The 19,649-nt window shown below is 59.8% G+C and overlaps 6 protein-coding genes across 6 annotated transcripts; 5 read left to right on the top strand and 1 right to left on the bottom strand.

The window, feature by feature from the left end:
• Positions 1 to 183: 183 nt before the first annotated feature.
• THITE_2112481 (uncharacterized protein) lies at positions 184 to 1,985 on the top strand. Its single transcript, XM_003651748.1, has 4 exons — positions 184 to 575; positions 645 to 912; positions 971 to 1,158; positions 1,227 to 1,985. Exons 1-4 carry the CDS (start codon positions 336 to 338, stop codon positions 1,578 to 1,580), a joined length of 1,050 nt encoding a protein of 349 aa, XP_003651796.1. The 5' UTR covers positions 184 to 335; the 3' UTR covers positions 1,581 to 1,985.
• An 807-nt stretch (positions 1,986 to 2,792) lies between these two features.
• Positions 2,793 to 3,767, top strand: THITE_2112484 (uncharacterized protein). Its single transcript, XM_003651749.1, has one exon. The coding sequence runs from the start codon at positions 2,987 to 2,989 to the stop codon at positions 3,245 to 3,247; it is 261 nt and encodes an 86-aa protein (XP_003651797.1). The 5' UTR covers positions 2,793 to 2,986; the 3' UTR covers positions 3,248 to 3,767.
• Positions 3,768 to 3,807: 40 nt separating this feature from the next.
• THITE_27672 (uncharacterized protein) lies at positions 3,808 to 4,050 on the top strand (the record flags this gene model as incomplete). Its single annotated transcript, XM_003651750.1, has 1 exon — positions 3,808 to 4,050. A coding segment is annotated over one exon (243 nt), but the record flags the coding sequence as incomplete, so codon positions are not given.
• A 1,080-nt stretch (positions 4,051 to 5,130) lies between these two features.
• On the top strand, positions 5,131 to 6,540 carry THITE_2112485 (uncharacterized protein). The gene is made up of 2 exons (XM_003651751.1): positions 5,131 to 5,659; positions 5,750 to 6,540. The coding sequence occupies exons 1-2, from the start codon at positions 5,291 to 5,293 to the stop codon at positions 6,218 to 6,220; spliced, it is 840 nt and encodes a 279-aa protein (XP_003651799.1). The 5' UTR covers positions 5,131 to 5,290; the 3' UTR covers positions 6,221 to 6,540.
• A 1,516-nt stretch (positions 6,541 to 8,056) lies between these two features.
• Positions 8,057 to 12,839, top strand: THITE_2112490 (uncharacterized protein). Its single transcript, XM_003651752.1, has one exon. The coding sequence runs from the start codon at positions 8,771 to 8,773 to the stop codon at positions 12,539 to 12,541; it is 3,771 nt and encodes a 1,256-aa protein (XP_003651800.1). The 5' UTR covers positions 8,057 to 8,770; the 3' UTR covers positions 12,542 to 12,839.
• Positions 12,840 to 18,615: 5,776 nt separating this feature from the next.
• Positions 18,616 to 19,387, bottom strand: THITE_2086945 (uncharacterized protein; the record flags this gene model as incomplete). Its single annotated transcript, XM_003651753.1, has 3 exons — positions 18,616 to 18,830; positions 19,019 to 19,222; positions 19,336 to 19,387. 3 exons carry the CDS (start codon positions 19,385 to 19,387, stop codon positions 18,616 to 18,618), a joined length of 471 nt encoding a protein of 156 aa, XP_003651801.1.
• Positions 19,388 to 19,649: the final 262 nt, after the last annotated feature.

Here is a 19,649-nt window from a genome sequence, read left to right on the forward strand (position 1 = left end):
AGTCAACTGCCTACGTGGTCGGGTGTTGAGCAGCCTTCCGAAATTCAGGAGCAACAACCTGTCTGGGGAAGCCTCCAGCACAAAGCACCTTCTGCCGCCACTGTCCGCAAAGGGAAAGCGTAGCGGGCGCCAAGCTAAAGGCCCCACTTTAGTTAGCCTGCAGCCGCCTGCAATGACCTCAGCAGACAAGGCAAGGCGCAGCCGTGCTCTGTGCTTTGTCACGCCCCTCGGATCTCTCGCCCCAGTCACACGCCCTTCGTTTTACCCAACACCAGCGTCAACCATCGATTTCGCTCGATACACGCCCTGCAGCGCACTGCACTGGTGATATCAGGATGGCAGAACAGCCGCAGATCAAGCCGGAACCCGACGCCGGCCCGCAGTTCATGGACGAGGCGCTGGACGAGACTCCGGATTTGGAATTCTACGACAAGCAATCCGACGCGGACGGCTACAGCCGCATGTATCTCGCGCGACTGCCCAGCTACGTCTGGGATGCCTGGTCGAAGCTGGACGATGACGCCGAGATCGAGATTGGCACAATTCGACAGTGGATGGACAAGGATGGCAATCTGGTCAGTCGTGCCGTCTCGGGAGATGGAGGGCGCCGATTCCCGCCTCTGACACCTGCCTCTGGCTTCTAGAGACTGCAAATGCGCCTCAGGTCGGACCTCAAGGCCCACAAGAAGGTGCCCAAAGAGTACAACATGGACGTGGTAAACCACGACGTCAACAACACCTTCGTCTTCACCGAGCAGGACCTGCCGAGCTTCGCTGCGAAGAACAAAGAGAGGGCCAATGCTCTGGCGCAGGGCATTCCTGCCCACCTCCTGCGGAAGCAGCAGAGACTGATGGAGCAGCCCGTCGAGCGAGGCAAGAGGGGCGCGCAATATGCGCGCAGGCCCATTCCAAGTCGGTCGCTTGCTTGCCTCTCCAGGGCGGAACAGACTGTGCTGACTTGGCGATGCAGAGAAAACGAGAATTGCAGGCAAGATCAAACACGAAGTGGTCTGCACTCCGGTGCAGAACGCCGAAGCCAACCGATTCCTGGCCCTCCGCGCAAACGCCGCCGAGAACACCCAGAAGAGGACGAAGATGGTTAACGGGTTGATGCCATCTCAGGGTCTTACGAATCCGAAAGAGTGGGACGCCTTCCTCGTATGTGGCCGTGTTTTCATCCTCTCTTCATCCTCTCCTTCCGCCCGGCTTGCTGACACGCGGTGCAGAAAACCCGGGAGAAGCCGACCAAGGCGAAGAAGCTGGAGAACAAGGCGACGCGCTGGCCAGAGAACCAGCTCCTGGACGCCATCGCTCGGTGCTTCTCGGAACACAAGTACTGGTCCATCAGGGCCTTCCGCGGCAGGATCCCGCAGCCCGAGGCCTATCTGCGCGAGTGTCTCGACAAGATTGCCGTTCTGCAGCGGTCCGGCACGTTTGCCAACCACTGGTCTCTCAAGCCCGAGTACCAGAGCATGGTGGCTTCGTTGCCTAAGCCGGCCGATGACGCAGCGGTGCCCAAGGCTGACGCACTGTCGGACGAGGAGGAGGATGAAGACCTCAAAATGGAAGATGTTTTGTGATGGATCGGGCATCCGCCGATTGGAACTCTGACTCTGGAACTCTGACTTTGGCATCTCTGGGCTGGCGTTCTAGGAAACAGCGCTTAGGTTTGCGGGTTAACCGGGGCGGCCTCTGAGCAGGAAAGATAACACGATAGATACCCTGGGTCAAAAATGACAGCATCAGCAATTAGGCATGTGACTTCGGTGTCTTGGATCCCAAGATGCGTGCAGTGACCTAGGAACGAGAGACGTGGCAGCCGGGTGCCACTCATACACTAGCAGGGCAACCGATGAGAGAGCACGGTGAGTTCCAGGAATTGTGGGGATCCTTTTTCGACCGGTTTTGAGATCTGAATGCTATGTAACTTCCAACTGGAGCTCAATAAAACCACCCGGCTTAGAGTCTCCTGAGACCCTTTCTTCAAGACTGCTTCTGTCTTTTTCACCATCAATCCCACCGCCACCACGTCCCCAAGGTTTAGCATACCAGTCACTCCAATATCCCCAATCGCACAATTGAAAAAATGGGCCGAAATCTGCTGCTCCTAGACTTCGACGGCACAATCACCGCCCACGACACCCTGGACTCCCTCGTCACCCTCGCTATCTCCGCTACAGCCACCACCACCAGCAGTACAGACACTGCTACCTCAACCCTCCCCCCTAACTCCAACTCCAACCACCCCAACCCCAACCCCAACCAAACCCACAACCTCACCTCCCCAACTCCCACCACCAACCACGAGCCCGACCCCGACCCCGACGAGTCCGCTGCAGACGAAACCAACATCAACAAAGCCACCACCACCATCCCCTCATCCCAGCAGTCCCAGACCGCCCTCTGGCAGCGCATAGTGGCGGACTACGCCGCCGCGCGCGCGGCGCACGTCGCCGCGTACGCGCCGCCCGCGGCCGCCCGCACGACGCTCGCGGACGAGCTCGCCTTCCTCGAGGCGCTGGGCCCCGTCGAGGCGCACGCCGTGTCGCGCGTCAGCGCCGCCGGGTTCTTCCGCGGCTTGCGGCCTGCGGGGCTGCGGAGGCTGGGCAGGACTGCTGTTGCTTTGGCTGGGGCGTCCGGGGAGGGGGAGGGTGGAAAGGAGGGTGGAAATAGGAAAGGGAGTGGGGATGGGAAGGAGGGTGAGGAGGAAGGGAGGGTGAGGGTCAGGAAGGGGTTTGCGCGGTTCCTCGGTGCCTTGGGGGCGGCCGGGGGAGACGGGAGGGAGGGGAAGTGGGATGTGGCAGTTGTGAGTGTCAACTGGTCGGGCGAGTTTATTCGCGGGGTTATCGAGGGGACTTGTGGGGGCGGGGATGGAGGAGTGAGGAGGGTGGTGGCGAACGGGGTGAGTTGGCCCCGGGGCGAGGTGGAGGGACCGGCGGAGCTCGGCGGACAGCCGCTCTCTACGGCAGGTGATAAGCTGCGGGCGATGAGGTCGCTGCGGGAGGGGCTCGAGGAGCAGACGGTGGTGTACTTTGGGGACTCGACGACAGACCTGGCGTGCCTGGCCGCCGCGGATTTCGGCGTGGTCATGGCGGACGATGCGGAGAGCAAGTTGCTGAAGACGTTGAAGCGGATCGGCTTCGAGGTGCCGCATGTTGCGGACGCTGCAGCGGGGAGTAAGATTGTTTGGGCGAGGGACTTCGACGAGGTTACCCAGAGTGGTCTCATGGACAGGATAGGGGTTTGAGAGCTGCCGTTTACACGGTAGAAAGAGGGACAGCTGCTGTCAGCTTTGCTGGGTAGCAACCGACAGATACAGTCGTGCGTAGTTTTCTTTTTCCCTCTTGGGTTCCCTTTCATGCGCGCTTAGTTTCTGGACACAACACAAGGTGCTCATCTGGGGAGAATTAACTATCAGTTACCCCTGGGTTGTTTAGATCAGCTGAACAAAGACGCCATGCGCAGTTCGGCAATGCACCTAGACAGACATACACAGGATCAGAAAGCAGCGACTCAAACAAAGCGTCCTGTCCCCTGCTGTTTACTGCAATATCCCCTACCATGCGTGGAACAATGCCTTTCACCTGCCAACGACTTCTGTGCCAACCAACGCATGCACTATCAGGATAAGCGAACAACCATGCCACTGCTGTGTAGCATATAAACAAGCATGGACAGCTTCATCCATCCCCTCAGTCGAAGCATCAGCCTACTACTCATCTCCCCACTCGCCCACCACCTCAACTCACCTCACCTCACCTCGCAAGCAAGCAAGCAAGCAAGCAGGCAACCCAGCCATCGCCGACCATGTGCTTCCACAGACGCGTCGTTTTCGGCTGCGGCCACCACGCCTGGCAGGGGCTGACCCGGCCCTGCGAGCGCGAGAAGGCGTTCAACCGCGGCGAGGTCGACACGGGGTGCAGCGTGATGTGGTCGCACGGATTCGACACGACCCGCGTCCAGGAAGACTGCGCCAAGTGCAAGGACACCAAGGCCGGCCAGGAGTTCCGCCTGGGCGTGGTCAAGGAGCAGATCAAGGCGCTCAAGGAGCACCTCAGGCTGATCAAGGGCGGCGAGTCCGAGGAAGAGGCTGAGGCTGAGGCTGAGGCTAAAGCTGAGACCAAGGAGGAGGGCGCTCAGGAACAGGATTCGTCCGCCTCGGGCTCGGGCTCGGGCTCGGGCTCAAGCTCCGGCTCCGGCTCCGGCTCGGACTGCGGCACCAAGGATGCCTCCTCCGGTTGTGCTTCTTCACCTCCGGACACTGAGGCGACGGCCTACACGGCCTACAAGGCCTACACGGACGCGCTAGAGGTTGACTGTCTGGAGGAGACCATGGACGAGGTGAGATACGACCCCAAGCACCGGCCCCTGAAGTTGCCCCAGATTGTTTCCGAGCAGATCGTCCGGGAGGCCGAAGCGCGGGAGGCCGCGGCGGGGGGATTAGCTTAGGGTTGCGAGTGTTCCGTACTTGCGTAGGTAACGTTTGCCACCCGGTTTCTATCTCATAATAGACAGTATATCTGCTTTGCTTTGCTTTGTACAACTGTCTTCAGTCTGCTAATTCGTGAGTGACCAAGAACAAGGCGTTTATCAATTATCAATTGTAAATGCATTCGGCCACGTCCGGCCGCTGACTGGTCACGGACGCGAGCGTCAGTGAGCAGAAAGATGCGGAGGCGCGCAGCAGGAACCGGAAGCGCCGACTGACACAAATGTGAGCTAGTGTTACCGCCACTTGTCAATGAATCCATCATGTATCCGTAAATGAGAGTGTATGGAACACGTTCCAGACGTTCCTGATGAGATTGCGGGGTGACGTCCTTGGCAAACGTTTCTGGCGAAAATTAGCCGAAGAGTCGTAAGATAGTGCTTGGGTCATCTAATAGATGTTGAGGCTGCTAGTTGTTCCTCTTCGGTTCTGTACAGGCAAACAGTTGTTGTTCTGAGAGTTGTTCATTCAACCAGCTCCGAACCAAAGGGGATGTTTGGAGATCTGGGCCCGCCAACGTGAGTGCTGAGTGCGAGTGCGTTGCGCCGTTGAAAGCCCGCTAGCGTGCAGGCCCCACTCATTGAGTGTCCGCCGTTACGGAGCTTACCGATTAGTTAATCCCACAACATCGCTCCGGATGGGGCGCATCTGCCGACTGCAACCGCCGCCGTCCAAGGTCAGCCCGCCCCATCAAGCCGCGGCAACACCATGCCATGGGGCCATTCGTCCGCTCCAACATCGAGCGGTCGTGGAGATGACGAGGGAGATCCAAGATTTACGCGGAGCAGAACCGGGGCGCAGATGACAGAGAACGACCGTTCGAGGCCCTCCTCACCGCCGCCTCCAGCAAAAGAAGACAAGTCGTGGACCGACTCAATACCACGCAGCATCCGGGACCATTTCAGTGTCCCGCACAACTGGCTCGCGCCGGTTGCTGCTGCGGGCCTCACCTTGGGTCTCTGGACCTTCTACCAGTCCTATCTGCGCCGCTTTCCCGGGACGGACCATATCGCGCCCAGCTTCTTCCGCCGCCGCAGTCTGTTTGGCACGGTGACGAGCGTCGGGGACGGCGATGGCTTCCACATGTTCCACACCCCCGGCGGACGCCTGGCCGGCTGGGGCTGGCTGCGTCGTGTGCCCAAAGACCGGAAGGAACTGAAGGACCGGACCGTGAGTGAAGCCGAAGCCGTTCCATTCCCATCGACGAGGGACTTTTGTGGGTTCGGGCCCATCCTAGCCAACGCTGACCTACCGCACCAGATATCCGTCCGCATCGCCGGCATCGACGCCCCCGAAGGTGCCCACTTCGGCAAGCCGGCGCAGCCGTTCGCGGCCGAGGCGCAGGCGTTCCTGGAGAGCTACGTGCTGCACCGGCGGGTGCGCGCCTACATCTACAGGCGGGACCAGTACGAGCGCGTGGTGGCGACCGTGTACGTGCGCAGGCCGCCCTTCTTCTTCCCGCGCCGGGACGTCGGGCTGGAGATGCTGAGACGCGGGCTGGCGACCACGTACGAGGGCAAGACGGGCGCCGAGTTCGGCGGGCCCAAGATGGAGGCGCTGTACAAGGCGACCGAGGCGGCGGCGAGGAAGAAAGGCAGGGGTATGTGGTCGGCCGAGAAGCAGCCGCTGTTTTTCTTTGGCATGGGAAAGCGGCACGAGGAGCCTGTCGAAACCCCGATGGCGTTCAAGAGGCGGATGAAGAGTTTGGATGAGGAGAAGGGCAAGGGGTGATTGGCATGGCAGGGCATGACGTGGTGTAGCACGAATGAATGGACATGATACCCAGGAGATCAAGGATGGAGTTGTTGAGAGATCTACGGTTCGATCCTTAGTTGGATCTCAGGAACGGACATGCACGCCCGCGGCATGGTTTTGCCAGCCACATGGCAGTTTGGCGCATGGAAAACCAGCCAGAGATGTTTTTCCACAAGACAGCGGGAAACATTCAGCACCCGGTCGCGCAGCTCGATCAGTTGATGCAAGCTCACCTACGTGCATCCACCTATAACTACAGCCCTTGCATATAGGATGGAAGTCGACCGTTCCGAACCATTTACCTGGGTGTCCGGTCGCCATGTTTCGCATGACGCGGGAGGGCAAGGTTACCACGCCGGTATCCGGGCTGCAGTTCACGGGATTGGCGTGTGATCTGCCGGTAACTCAGGCGTGGCCGGAGTGATCATATCACGACGCACGCCTTGTTATGGACCAGGAGGTGCCTTGGTAATCGGCGCCGGCGTCTTCAAAATCGAGCTGCCCTCAAAACTGCCACGCCATGAAGCCCTTCCATTGACCTCGTCCGACCAAGTCACGGTGGACCCCGGTCCTTCTTGCGGGCCGGGGGTGGGGGTTGAACAAGGCGCAGGGCATTCAAGGCGGACTTCTCTTCAGATGACAGCCGGGCCATTGCCGTGGATTGTATATATCCGTTTCGCAGAATCGAGACGTCAGTGTTGAGCATGTTTTCCACGTATGTACACGTGTGGACAGCCGCCAGTGCAGGATGCGGTGGAGAGAACTTGACTGGGCGGGCGTTTGGCTCTTATGCAAGGGGCTGGACCTCCCCTGTCGCCATGCGCAACATGTCGCCCCATCGACACCCAATCGCCATGAGCAACCCCTGAATCTAACAGCGGTGGACCAGAGTAGCAGCGGTCTTCCCTCTCGTGCGTTTTGTTTCCATCGCTTCTCTCTGTTCTTTCTCTGAGCTGTCGTGAGAGAGGAGCTGGGAACGGTGAGGGACAACATATTCTTTTCTAATAACTTCTGCCAACTTAGTGCCGCTCTTTTTCTGCTGGAGTACAAAGTAACGAAATCTGGGACCCGGAAACTCAAGAAGCTCCCGTCCCCTGACGCTCACTCGTTTTTTCTGCAGGTGCGTTTCTCAAGCCGCCCATTCTGCTCCAATCGACGGCGAAACGGCGCGGGCCCCTGATCCCCATCTCCCAGACCATCACAGCAGGATCTCTAACAGGAACCTCCAGACCAGGAATCGCGCGACACATCGGCCTGCGCAGTAACCGCCCGCGCGACCTGTCGTTGCCCGTTTGGTCCCCCACACTCATTTTCGAGATACCATTACACCGTTCATTCGTTCCGACGCAACCATTTCCGGTACACACAGCGCACCGGGCCAGGCTGTACGACGCAGCCCGTCGCATGCACGAGATTCGCACGAGTGGCTGGAGACCTGACTTCTGCTGGGCACAGGAACAGGATCCCGCCCGAAGGCCCCTTCCCAGCCTCCCGATCCGAGATCTCAGGCGCCCGAGCCGGTAAACAGCCCAGGAAACATTCGCTGGGAACACGAGGTTCGTCCCACATTCTCCACCACAAGCTGGTCGTTTGCCTCGGACGGGGAAGCGTCATTACTCCGGGGATACGTACCCCTCCAGCAATGCCGAAATATTGAGCCGTCCGGTATTTCGTGCAGGTGGCATCGAGCCACGCCACTTCATACGAGAACCTGCCGCATCGCGATCTGTGGCTGACATCGAAGGGGGCAGGGCACTGACGTCGCAAGTGTTGCAAAGTGGTTGCAAGTGTGGCTGCAACTGGTGAGGTGCGAACCGTTTTGCTCTTTCCACAATCCCGTCCCATCTTTCTCAAACTTCTTCTAGCCCGTTGTGGTCTAGACCCGCCGCGCCGACCAGTGAGCGCCAGCGCCGCAGGTTCGCAGGGTCGTGTCTGCTCCGCCCAAATCTCCGTTGCCGTTCGTTAGCAGGGCTGCTGCCGGCTGGCGGGCAGCCACATTGGCCGAGAAACCACTGCAGCTGACGGAACCGCAACGCCCAGCTCACGATGCTTGATTCGTGATTCGAGGCCCAAACCACCACCAAGCAAATCCGCACGGCTCGCGACACTCGTTTTGCTTTTTTTTTCTTTTCCCGCCCGAACCTCCACCTGAATCGAAGCACTTTCGCGATATTGCGATACCGCAATCGCTCGAGTCATTCCCGTCATCTCGCGTCTCGAACCACGCCACGCTCGTTTAACGTCATCCCGTTCAAACCCCCGTTTCTCCCGCGACGAGCTTCCACGCGTGTCTCGGCCGACAATTCCTGTGCGACGAGCCCATTTCATTTCCAGCGACGCAGTAGTTACACGGCATTTCCCTGCCACGCCCGTCATAACAACCTGGAAGTAATCGACAGGTGCGCGGCCTGTTATGGCCTCCCACTGATGACAGACCGCTTGGGCCAGACCGCGACTCCTTGGGCAACTTGACTGGTCGTCGGTCACCAAGCTTGATCTCTGCTCCCGGATCTCGACCGAGGCACGATGCGATTACCCTTCAGGCGGCGCCGTGCCGCTCACAGCGACCCCTTATCCCTAACCTCCCTCGCCGTCTCGCTATTCTCGCTTGCAGCATCACCAGCAGCCGCCATCTCGTTCACCCCTGTGCCCTCGGCGAACCTCGATCTCTCGCAGCTCGGCCGCGTGGTCCTCGCTGGCGACTTCTCGGGAATATCCCTTTACCAGTTCGCGGAGCAGAATGAGCAGCAATTCCAAAGCAATGGCAGCCAACAGCTCCTGGCCCAGATGCCAAATGGCCTGTTCGCCCCGATTGCAAAGACTGATGCCAGCATCCGCACAATGTGCACCTTCAACACCGACCACGGGACGGTAGTTGTTCTGGGCGGTAACTTCACGAGCATCCGTGCTCCCGGTGCTGACGCGAAGGCCATGCAATCTACCGCCGTCGCCCTGTTTGACCCAACCACTGCCGCCATCACCCCGCTGCCCGGCTTATCAGGGCAGGTCAATGCCCTCCTCTGCGACCAAGACAGCAACACGGTCTACGTCGGAGGGAGCTTTGTTGGGGCGAATTCGACCAATGCGCTGGCCTGGACGGGTGGACAGAACTGGGTCAACCTACCGTTTGCGGGATTCAACGGACCCGTCACCTCCATCGCCAAAGCCTCCAACGGGAACATCGTCTTCGGCGGCAGCTTCACGGGGTTGGGGAATGCCAGTGCTCCGAGCACGCCCGACGGTCAGGTCATCAACCTCTCGACAGCCACCATTACCAGCGGATCTTCGAGCACAAGCGCCGGCTTCAGTGATCCGAGGAACATCATCTGCAAGACGAGCGGCGCTGACGGGCCGGGCAATACCTGGCTGCTGCAGGACAACGCCCCGGGCTTCTGGCAGGCGACGTTTAACCACGGCTTCAGGCCGACGAAGTTGCGCCTGTACAACACGCACCAGGACGGGAGAGGCACGAAGACGTGGCGCTTCACAGCCTTGCCGATCAACGGCATCATGAACTTCACCTACATCGACCCTGCGACCAACCAGAACGCCAGCTGCACGAACGAATGCCCCCTAAGCAGCGACAAGACCGTCACGTTCCAGGACTTCCACTTCGTCAACGTCATCGGCATGAACGAGTTCCGCATTGACATATCGGCGTTTTATGGCAGCGGCGGCGGTCTGAACGGGATTGAGTTGTTCGAAGATGACATCTTCTCCTATGCCGTGAATGACTTCAACGAGCCGACGTGCGCCGGCATCCAGTTCCCATCCACGGCGACCGCGACTGGCCCCTGGACTGTCACGCCATCCTACTCGAGCACCGCCGAGTATCTGACCGCCCAGCTGGCTGCGCCGATCTCGAACACATCGGCATCGGTTGTCTTTGAGCCTGACATCAGAGAGTCGGGACACTACTCGGTCAACCTGTACACCCCTGGCTGTCTCCAGGACAACACTTGCTCCACGCGAGGTCAGATCAAGCTGACAGGGCAGATGACGGCCGACCCAACCAAGAGCTCACCGATCGACGTGAGCCTGTACCAGACCAACAACTTTGACAAGTATGACCAGATCTACTTCGGCCTGATCGACGCGAGCTCGAGCAGCTTCCGTCCCCGGGTGACCATGACTCCGTTGGCGGGTCAGTCCCTGACAGAGATGACCTTCGTTGCTCAGCGCGTCGGCTTCACCTTAATTAACAGCACCGGTGGCTTGAACGGGCTCTACGAATACGCCCCTGGGGCCGCCGTTAACACCAGCGACTTCACCAAGTCCGCTTTCGACCGCCTGGGAGCCAGCTTCTCGACCGGTTCTGCCGTCAACGCGCTGGCAACGTCGGGAGATGTGATGTATATTGCAGGAAACTTCACGTCTCGCAGTGCGCGCAACATCGTCGCCCTGAAGGGCAACGACTCGGACGCTCAGTCTCTCGACGGGGGCCTCAATGGTCAGGTCCTCTCCCTGTTCTCCAACGGCACCAATCTGTACGTGGGAGGCGATTTCAACAACACTCTGGACAAGTCGACCGATGGGTTGAACCACGTTGCCGTTTACGACACGTCGAAGAACAGCTGGAGTCCGCTCGGCGCCGGGGTCAACGGCAGGGTGCTCCGGGTGGTGGGCATGACGATGAACGTGACAGGCTCCAACCCCGAGGTTGTGGTCAGCGTGAACGGCGATTTCGATCAGCTGCTGGCTTTTGGTAGCAACTCGGCAGTCGACGTAGACGGATTTGGCATCTGGGTGCCCTCCCAGGGGAATTGGCTGCAGAATCTGAACCTGGCGGTCGAATCGGTGGACGGCATCCTCTCCGCGTCCATCCTCAACTTCACTGGTGGGCCGTCGCTCTATGCTGGCTCTCTCTCCTCCTCCACTCTGAGCGCTAGCGGTGCCGCAATTCTGGGCAGCGGAAGCCTGGGCCGCCTTCCTGTGGATATTCAGCCCCCGACCAATTCCTCGACCTCGACCGGGCTGACGAAGCGTGACGAGACGTTGGCCGAGGGCAACCTCCAGGGGGTTGTCAGTGTCGTCTTCGACGTCAACAATGGCAGGAACCTCACTATTCTTGGCGGCCATTTCACTGCAAAAGCCACCGACGGCTCCACGATCCACAACATCCTCCTCCTTGACGGCGCAGACCACGATCGGGTTACCGGCCTCGGCGACCAGATCTCGGCTAATTCAACCTTTGCGGCCCTGGCCGTGGAAGGAGACATCCTCTTTGCCGGAGGCAAAATAGCAGGGACCGTGAATGGCGGCAATGTGAACGGCCTGGTCACTTACAACCTCGCCAGCAGGACCTTCAACACGCAGCCGCCCGTGCTCTCGGGTGGTAACGGCACGGTCTCGTCCATCGCCGTACGCACGAGTACCAAGGATGTCTATGTGGGCGGGTCGTTTACCTCGGCCGGGTCTCTCGGCTGCCCTGGTGTGTGCTTCTTCAGTACCACGGCCTCGCAATGGAACCAGCCGGGCCGGAACCTGGAGGGCAACGTCAGCGCTCTGATGTGGGCTACCGACAGCATTTTGCTGGCTGGCGGCGATCTCCGAGTCAACAGCTCAGTCCCGTCCTTCCTCGCGAGGTACGACGCCAGCACCCAGACCTGGGACAAGTATCCCGGCGCAGACCAACTCCCCGGTCCCGCCACCGTCCTCACCGCCGGCACGAGCGACGGCGCCCAGATCTGGGCGGCGGGAACCTCGTCCAAGGACGGGTCCACCTACCTCATGAAGTACGACGGCGCCGCCTGGCAGCAGGCCGGCCAGTCCGTCCTCCAGCCGGGCACCGACATCCGCGGCCTCCAAGTCTTCTCCCTCACGGCCTCCCACAACAGCTCCGCTCTCGTCAACGAAGACGAGGCCCTTCTCCTCACGGGTTCCATCGTCCTCCCCAGCTTCGGCCCCGCCGCAGCAGTTCTTTTCGACGGTAACTCATTCACCCCCTTCGCCCTCGCCACCACCACCACCACCACCACCAACGGCGGCAGCAGCAGCAGCAGCAGCAACCCCGGCAGCATCGCGAGCGTCTTCGCGGAGCGCAGTAACTACTTCGCCAAGGGCGGCGGCAACATGCCGCTCGTCTTCGTCGTGCTCATCGGCCTCGCCATCGCGCTCGGCCTCATGCTGCTGCTCGTCCTGGCCGGCCTGCTCCTCGACCGCCTGCGCAAGCGCCGCGAGGGGTACGTGCCCGCGCCGACGTCCATGTTCGACCGCGGCAGCGGCCTGCAGCGCGTGCCCCCGCGCGAGCTGCTCGGCGAGATGAACCGCCAGCGCGGCGGCGCGCCGCGCGTCTGATTTGCGTCTGGCCGTCCGTCCCGGCCGTCGGGAAAGGTGGTTTTTTGCTGCTGGCTGGGCGGCTGGGTGGCTTGGTGTAATGGTAATATGGGGGGTTGGCCCAACATACGGGTGCCGGGGGGGAAGTGAAGGAGTGGGAGTTAGAGGCTTCTGCGCCGCGCCCCCCCCGAGCGCGAACGCGCGAGCATCATCCATCATTTGCATCGGGAGTGGACTGGACTGGACTGGGGGGCTGGCGTTTCAAATGCTTTGTTCACTTCGCCTGGGCGGGCATGGTAAAGGGACTACACGGATGGAGTCTGGGGTTTGGGCTTGCTTCAAGGTGCTCCAATTGGAGTCGGCTCGGTGCAAGGTGCTTCAAGGTGCTTCAAGGTTTCCTTGCCGGCTGCAATTTACAAAAAAGGTTTATTTCGGCTGGTTATATTTTCGTGGTATTGATTTTTTTTTCTTTTTTTTTTTTTCTTTCACCCCCTTCTGTTTCCGTCTCCCTGGTTGCGGACGTTGTCCTTGTTGTCCAAGCTGCATGCCTGCGTTGACTGGGTGGTTTTGGTGGTTGTTGGTGTGTGTGTGTGTGTGTGTGTGTGTGGAGTATACATATGTGCTGTACATACCCTACTGCGGTACATACATACTTGTCGGCTCCAGCGAAGGGTGGTGTGGGAGGGTTTCACACAGCGAACGGGAGAGCTAGCGAACGGGAGGGAGCTGGAGGCGAAGGGGCAGGGAACAGGGGAAGCGGGATGGAGAAGGGAGGAGGAACACGGGGGTGGAGGCGGGTATTTCACATCCCCCCCTTACCGGCCACGGTTGTCTTCGCATCCCTCTCAGTGTCGTCGATGGGAAATGGCGGCAGCGAGCGGTTCGACTTGGTCTCCTTCCGGCCTGCCCTGCTGGGGTGTGTGTGGGCAATACCTTGCTTGGCTGAGCGATGGGGATGCATCTGCCCTGTGAAGGGAGTGGTTGGTTGGTTGGATGGATGGATCGCTCTCCTCTCCTCCTCCTCCGGCTTGGAGCGGCGGCAGGCCTGCGAATGTCTACCTACCTTTCTCTGGGGTGGTTTCTTCACCCTTCGTCCTCTCTCTCTCTCTCTCGACGAGGACGACATCTCGGTGACGGGGGGGTGGGGTTGAGCGGTCTATCCCTTTTCTCAGCCGTTGCTGTTGCTGTCGTGGTAGTGGTCGGGTGCTGCTCTGCGCAGCCTAGCCTGGCTTGTTTAATGTTTAAGATAGTTTACATTTTTACCTTGCTCCTCCTCCGTTCCGCATACCCCTCTCTCCCCTCTGTCTGGACTCACGGTTAACTTGTGTGCGGTGTGCATCATGCTTGCTGCCCGGGTTCAGCTCTATTGATAGTCCTTTTGTGTTGCTTTCCCCCAGGCGTGTTTTGTCTGCGCGAGCGTGTCGTTGGCCCTCGCTGTTGCTGTGTCCCTACTTCCCTGCTGTTGCCGGACGAGGTCAGGAATGGGGGCTGGGCAGGCAGGTGATGATGGCACAGGGGCCAGCGAGGCCTCGCTTAAAAAGATTCGGGTGAGTGTCTTGATAGGGCCCGGATGGATGGATGGATAGTCCTGACTGAGGACCGGTGTGTTCTAGCGGGTGTGTCTAAGGTACGATGGTAGCCCCTTATCCCCGCGCTTCATATTCTCTTCCGGTGACGAAAGGTCGGTGAGTAAGGACGTTGTAGTAGAGGACACCTTGCCTGCTCGCCATAGCTGGGAGTTGAGTATGGGTGTGTTGGGTCTGGTCTGTCACGGTGGCTCTTACGTGGCCAGCTGTTGGTGTCCTGCCTAGTTGTGTATAAATGGGTGCCTCTGGGGTAGATACAGACCTTGCCACCTGCTGTAGCCTATGGTACGTTGTTTCTGTTTAGCTGGAGCTCGACATGGCTGGAGCTCGACATGCTGTTGTGTCTATCATTGTTTTATACAGAGGCCTCGGAAGTCGCTGTTTGAGGGGGCGGGTTTCCGCGGCGAGGCCGCGCTTCCTTGTTTACCTTGAACCAGCTTCAGCATCTCGCAAACTCCTGAACAAACATGATCTGTTTCCCAGCATTCAGTATTCACTAGCAGTTGGCGACTGTTGATGATGTTCAGGGCAACAGTGAATGGGAAATATCTTCCCAACGGCTCTCTCAGGCCAGCAAAGCAAAAGAATAAAGTGGGAAGCCTTCTCACTCGTCCACTTCACTTCTTAAGGCAATCCCGTCTCCTTTCTTTGCCTCCATGCCCTCTACAACCCGTCGGCCAAGTGAAGGATGTCAGAAGTTGGACACTGGCGCGGTGCTGTCACGAGAACAGAAGGCTTCCTCAATGTGCTGGTCCGTTAATCTCAGGGGCTTACCCACCAAGCCTCCGGAGTAGATCTCAAAATTCCCTATCACATTAGACGGGCTGCCATGGAGCAGAGGATGTTATGTAAGTTATTGTGGCCATGAAGCTAGCCACTGCCGGGTCAGAGGTGCTTCCCTCCTCATGTGGCCGTCTGCCTGCGTTGGACTCACTTGGCGGTCTCTGCAAGACGATACCTCGAGGCAGCACCATTGTTGCGCCGTCCCACATGGTCAGGTGAACTCGCTCCTCTGCATCCCATTTCATTCCCACCCCGAGGCACGCCCACAGCCGGGCCAGGGAGCCGTCCACCGCGGGCAAGAGGATGGCGGTGGTGGCCTAGACGGCATCAACAGAACGTGATGACTTACACCCACAGCACAAGTGCTGTGTAAGACAGGCAATCAAGCAAAGACAAACAAACCTGCATATCAGACCTGCATGCGCCACTGTTGACGACCGAGCAATTCGGATTACAGCCGAGCCATCAACCCGCGTGCTAGGCGCCTGTCGTCGAATTCCAATTACAAGCTTCCCCTTTCCTTTTCACACTCTATGGCAAGCAGTGGCCCAACCACGGCTCCCCACCGCCCTCCACCATCCTCCCCCACCCGATGTTTACCTTTGTCACCATCGTCATCCAACATCCGACACCGGGCCAATGACCCGCGAGAATGAACTCCCGCGAACTGGGTTACCCGATGGTTGAGTGAGACAATCATTTACCCTGCCTTTCCTCGTTCCGAAGGTCGTCGATCTAGCTACGCCGGGCAAGAGAGAGGAATGGCGGTCGGATGCCACAACAACGACATCAGCCACTTACACGACAGCCTACACTACGCATCTTCCTCTCTTGCCTCCCGTGGCAGCACTCAGCATGCCGTCAACAAGGCGCCTGCGCACGAATCAGTCAGCGTGGGTAATACCCCAGGTCCTTTCACTCCCGCCCCCTTCCTCCATCCTCTGCCCTGGCGGAAGGAGGCCTGGGTCTGGCTCTCGAACGTTTTCGCTTGATCCTGACTCTGATCTAACCGGACTTGACCACAGCATCACAGTGCGCTGCACAGCATGACATGGCATAACGCTTTCATGTAGCTACACAGTAGCTCAGCCATGCTACTCACCAACAATCTGGGGGATCGAGGCAGAGGAATCTTGCCTCGCATTGCTTGTCTGCAATGCTTGCTGCTGCTGTCTCACACGAAAAAAACCCATCCTCCCCAATTCCATTCCCCATATTCCGTCTCAACTCCGAGCCAAAACTCCGTCCCGCGCTCACCTACCAACCTACCAACACAGTACGCCCAAGCAAACTCAAGGAAAAACAAGCGCCACAGCAGGCGGCAGAGATCCCGGTCTCCTCTCACACTCTCGGAAGCTTCTACCAACCCCGTTCTTCACCACCCACACGCTGGCCCAGCCACAAACCACAGCCAAAGACCCGCCGGCCGAGAGGGAAAAGAAAAGGACGAGACGAGACGAGCACTGGGCGAGGCAACGACTGGATCGCGTAGACAACGCCGTCGGCCGGGCCCTCGCTGAGATTTGACGTGCCGCTTGCTTGGGGGCCCCGTCCCCGTCCCTGCTCCCCGATGGAATGTCTAACTAAGTAGTTATCGTGTCGTGTATCAAGTCACCAGAGACCCGCCATTCATTCCAGTTGGCTACGTTCTTCCCTCGGGCACGGCAGGCACACCGGGTTGGCTGGAGGGGGCGGGGCGACTACTCTACCCGGCCGTGTGCTATACGGAGAGGGGGGCAAGACGGAGGCGGGCGAGGTTAAGACGGCGTTTCTCAGAATGGCTGTGAGGCAGCTAACAATAATGATAATAATGGTACATTCGGGATGGCTCTCCGGAGTTGGCGCCCGCATGGGCACGGGGAAAGTATGTACTGTACGCGAAAGAACAGAGCGGAGGGGGAGGCGGAGAGCAAGATCATGCCCTTTCCCCTCCCCCACAACACACACGCAAACAACACATGCCCGCCGGCCTGCCTGCCTGCCTGCCTGCCGCCCTGGCGCTTCGCAGCGGTGGTTAACCACCGGCGTGACCAGCCGGCCGGGTCCGGCGCCGGGGACTGTGCGGAGATACAGATTGGTGGATAGGTACTGTGTAGGTACGCTCCAGCGGAACGGGATGGTTGGGCGACACGGCTTCCTACGACGCAGTACTGAGCCTACGCTAAGTCTTGGCTGCTGGCTGCTGGACGCTGGCTGTTGGCTGATGGCTGATGGCTGCTGGACGCTGGGATGCTGGGTGGTGGGCAAATATCCCGCAGTGTGGGCGCCCAGCAGCCAGATGTGCGATGTCCTCTGCGGTGATGATGTGTGATGCACGATGGCCCATCGGCGGCGGCAGCGGCGGCCTCACGGTGGTTGCTGGCGGCCTGTTTACACAGTCACTAGCTAGCGAGCTGTCTGTCAGCCTGTCTGTTTGTTTGGCTGGCCGTCTGGCAGCCTGTCCTTCGCGCGCTGGGCAGGAGATTGGACAAGACCCGAGAGGAGAGAACAGAGAGGAAAGGCAAGGGGAGGGAAAGGGACAACAGTGGCCCAGCTTGTGGATGGATGGATGAATGGGATGAGCTGGACGGGTGTGCCGACGTGAACTGAACTGCAGCGTGCTGCGCGTCGCCCAGCGGCCGTCACACGCCGGTCGAGACTAACTGGCTACTTGCTTGTCTGTGTCTCTCCTTTGCAGCGTGCAGAAGTGATGGCGGGATTCACTGGTCCTCGCCCGCGCCCGGATTACACGACTGTGGAGGCCAGCCTGGGGCTGGCAGCGATCCACGAAGCATGCCGGGCTTGCATACATCACGACTTAGTGCATAGCTTACTCCGTACCTTAGGGGCAGTTGCCAAGCGGGCCACTTCGCGGTGGACCTGCTGCTGCTGCTGCAAGATGGCGTCGACGATGGGCGATCAAGGGGACGGAGCTGCTGCTGTTGCTGCTGCTGGTGCTGCTGCTGCTGCTGGTGGAGACAGAGCTTGGTACTGAGTGGTGAGGTAGGTAGGGAGGTATCCGCGCGACGGGTGAGTGAGAGTGCCAAGGGAGAATTGCCGTTCAACCGCCATCCCGATCCAGCAGCCGTCCACGACACACACCCACGGATGGCGTCCAACGTGCTTTGTCGGGGCCCGAACTCCACAGCGTGCCTCCACGTACACTACCGTGTATGCTCTCTTGTCAACCGCGCCCCCCGCTCCTCCCCTTCCTCCCCTCCCCGTCGGGCCTGGGGCCCCGCCAGTTCGGCTACGATGCGGCCCATGACCTGTCCTGCCTGATGCATGTACAGTACCACCTCCATGTCGGCCTCCCTCCCTCCCTGCCTGCCTGCCCGCCTCCCGGTGTGCGCTGTGTGACGGGACGGGGAGGGGCAGTAAGCTCCGGTTCGGCGGGAAGCAAAACCCGCGTGTTGGGAGGAGAAGGGAGGGGGGATTGGGTTACAGCAGGTCTCGGGATTTCCTGTGGAGCGAGGTCGTATCAGCCAACTACAGAGTAACTAACTACGGAGAAGTTACTGTAGCTACACTAGCGGCAGAAGAACAGACGGGCGCCGGGGCCCTGGACCAGTGTGGCCGGTTGTCTCACAAATGGCACGGGACACACATCTGCTCCTCCGACTTCACGCTGCATCCGTCTATCCCGAGTTGAGAAGCTGCGGAAGACGAGAAGGCACGGGCGAGTCAGCAAGTTTTTCTCTCTCGCGCTTTTCCCACGTCCCGTCTGTCGTCCGTCCACTCACACCGCTAGTCTCGCGCCGCGGTCGCCTTCCAGCAGCTTGAGGGGGCGTCCACCTGTGCTCTGAAGGGGTTCATGGTTGGCTGGAGGGAGGGGGGGTTGGTGAGAGGGTTCTTAACGACCTTCCTTTCTGGTCGTGGCGAGCATGAGTGAGGGTGCGAAAGCAGCCTTGCCCAGCCGGTGGGGAGGAGAGTGTGGCTGCCTCGCTTGGCGCCTGCTCTGCCTGCTTGGCTAGTCAGTTACGGATACCTGTGTGGGTGCGTGCGTGCTTGCCAGCGAGCCGGGGGGGAAGGGAAAGCATAAGCATTCTTCGACAGGCACAGGACAGGGTTACGACGGCGATGGATCGGGGGGATGAGACAACGTGACCAGCGGAGTGGACGCCTGTGTCCGCCGTCGCCCACGGCCCACGGTGATGTCTCGGGGGGATCCTCGTAGGGCAGATGGACGCCCGGCACTGCGTCGTCGACGACGGCATGCAGCTCTGGGTCGCTTGGATCTCGCTGGCGAAGCGGGACCATCCCAGCCCCGTGGCGCGCTGGGCGTGCGGATCAACGCTACCCCCTGCGTAGTGGAGCGCACGGCGATGCTCGCGGGCGGGCGGCGTGCCGATCACTGGCCGAAAAGGGCCATGGCTCAAGGTCGGGTCAGCAAAAATTTGCCAGGTCGAGCTTGTGGTGCCATGGAGAACTGATGAGTTATTCACTCACGGCACAGGCACGACTCACCACGTTGCGTCCCTCCTGAGGCATGAGTCGGGAGTTGATGCACACCGCACATGTCTGTCGATGACGGCCAACGTCAGGTATCCACCCCTGAGATGGATGAGAGAGCAAAAGTGTGTGCGTGTATGAAAGGGAGAGCAGCATGGCCCCAGCACGGGACCTGCGGTTGCCGCCGAGAGACGACGGCGGTGCGGCTCTGGGGTTCGGTAATTTGGCTGCTGCCAAGCCGCCGGCTGTTTGTGCGTCGCCGTGGCAGGAACGACCAGGGACGCTTGTGATCAAGCCCATCCGAGTGAACAGCAGATGAATGATTTTCT

This window comes from Thermothielavioides terrestris, chromosome 2 (genome assembly GCF_000226115.1).
Source record: "Thermothielavioides terrestris NRRL 8126 chromosome 2, complete sequence".
NCBI classification, from domain to species: Eukaryota; Fungi; Ascomycota; class Sordariomycetes; order Sordariales; family Chaetomiaceae; genus Thermothielavioides; species Thermothielavioides terrestris.

Coding starts and splice junctions, on each gene's coding strand:
- THITE_2112490 (XM_003651752.1), top strand. CDS start 8,771: ATGCGATTACCCTTCAGGCGGCGCCGTGCCGCTCACAGCGACCCCTTA.
- THITE_2112484 (XM_003651749.1), top strand. CDS start 2,987: ATGAGGTCGCTGCGGGAGGGGCTCGAGGAGCAGACGGTGGTGTACTTT.
- THITE_2112481 (XM_003651748.1), top strand. CDS start 336: ATGGCAGAACAGCCGCAGATCAAGCCGGAACCCGACGCCGGCCCGCAG. Junction 913..970: donor TGCGCGCAGGCCCATTCCAA/GTCGGTCGCTTG, acceptor TTGGCGATGCAG/AGAAAACGAGAATTGCAGGC. Junction 1,159..1,226: donor AAGAGTGGGACGCCTTCCTC/GTATGTGGCCGT, acceptor CACGCGGTGCAG/AAAACCCGGGAGAAGCCGAC.
- THITE_2112485 (XM_003651751.1), top strand. CDS start 5,291: ATGACAGAGAACGACCGTTCGAGGCCCTCCTCACCGCCGCCTCCAGCA. Junction 5,660..5,749: donor AGGAACTGAAGGACCGGACC/GTGAGTGAAGCC, acceptor CTACCGCACCAG/ATATCCGTCCGCATCGCCGG.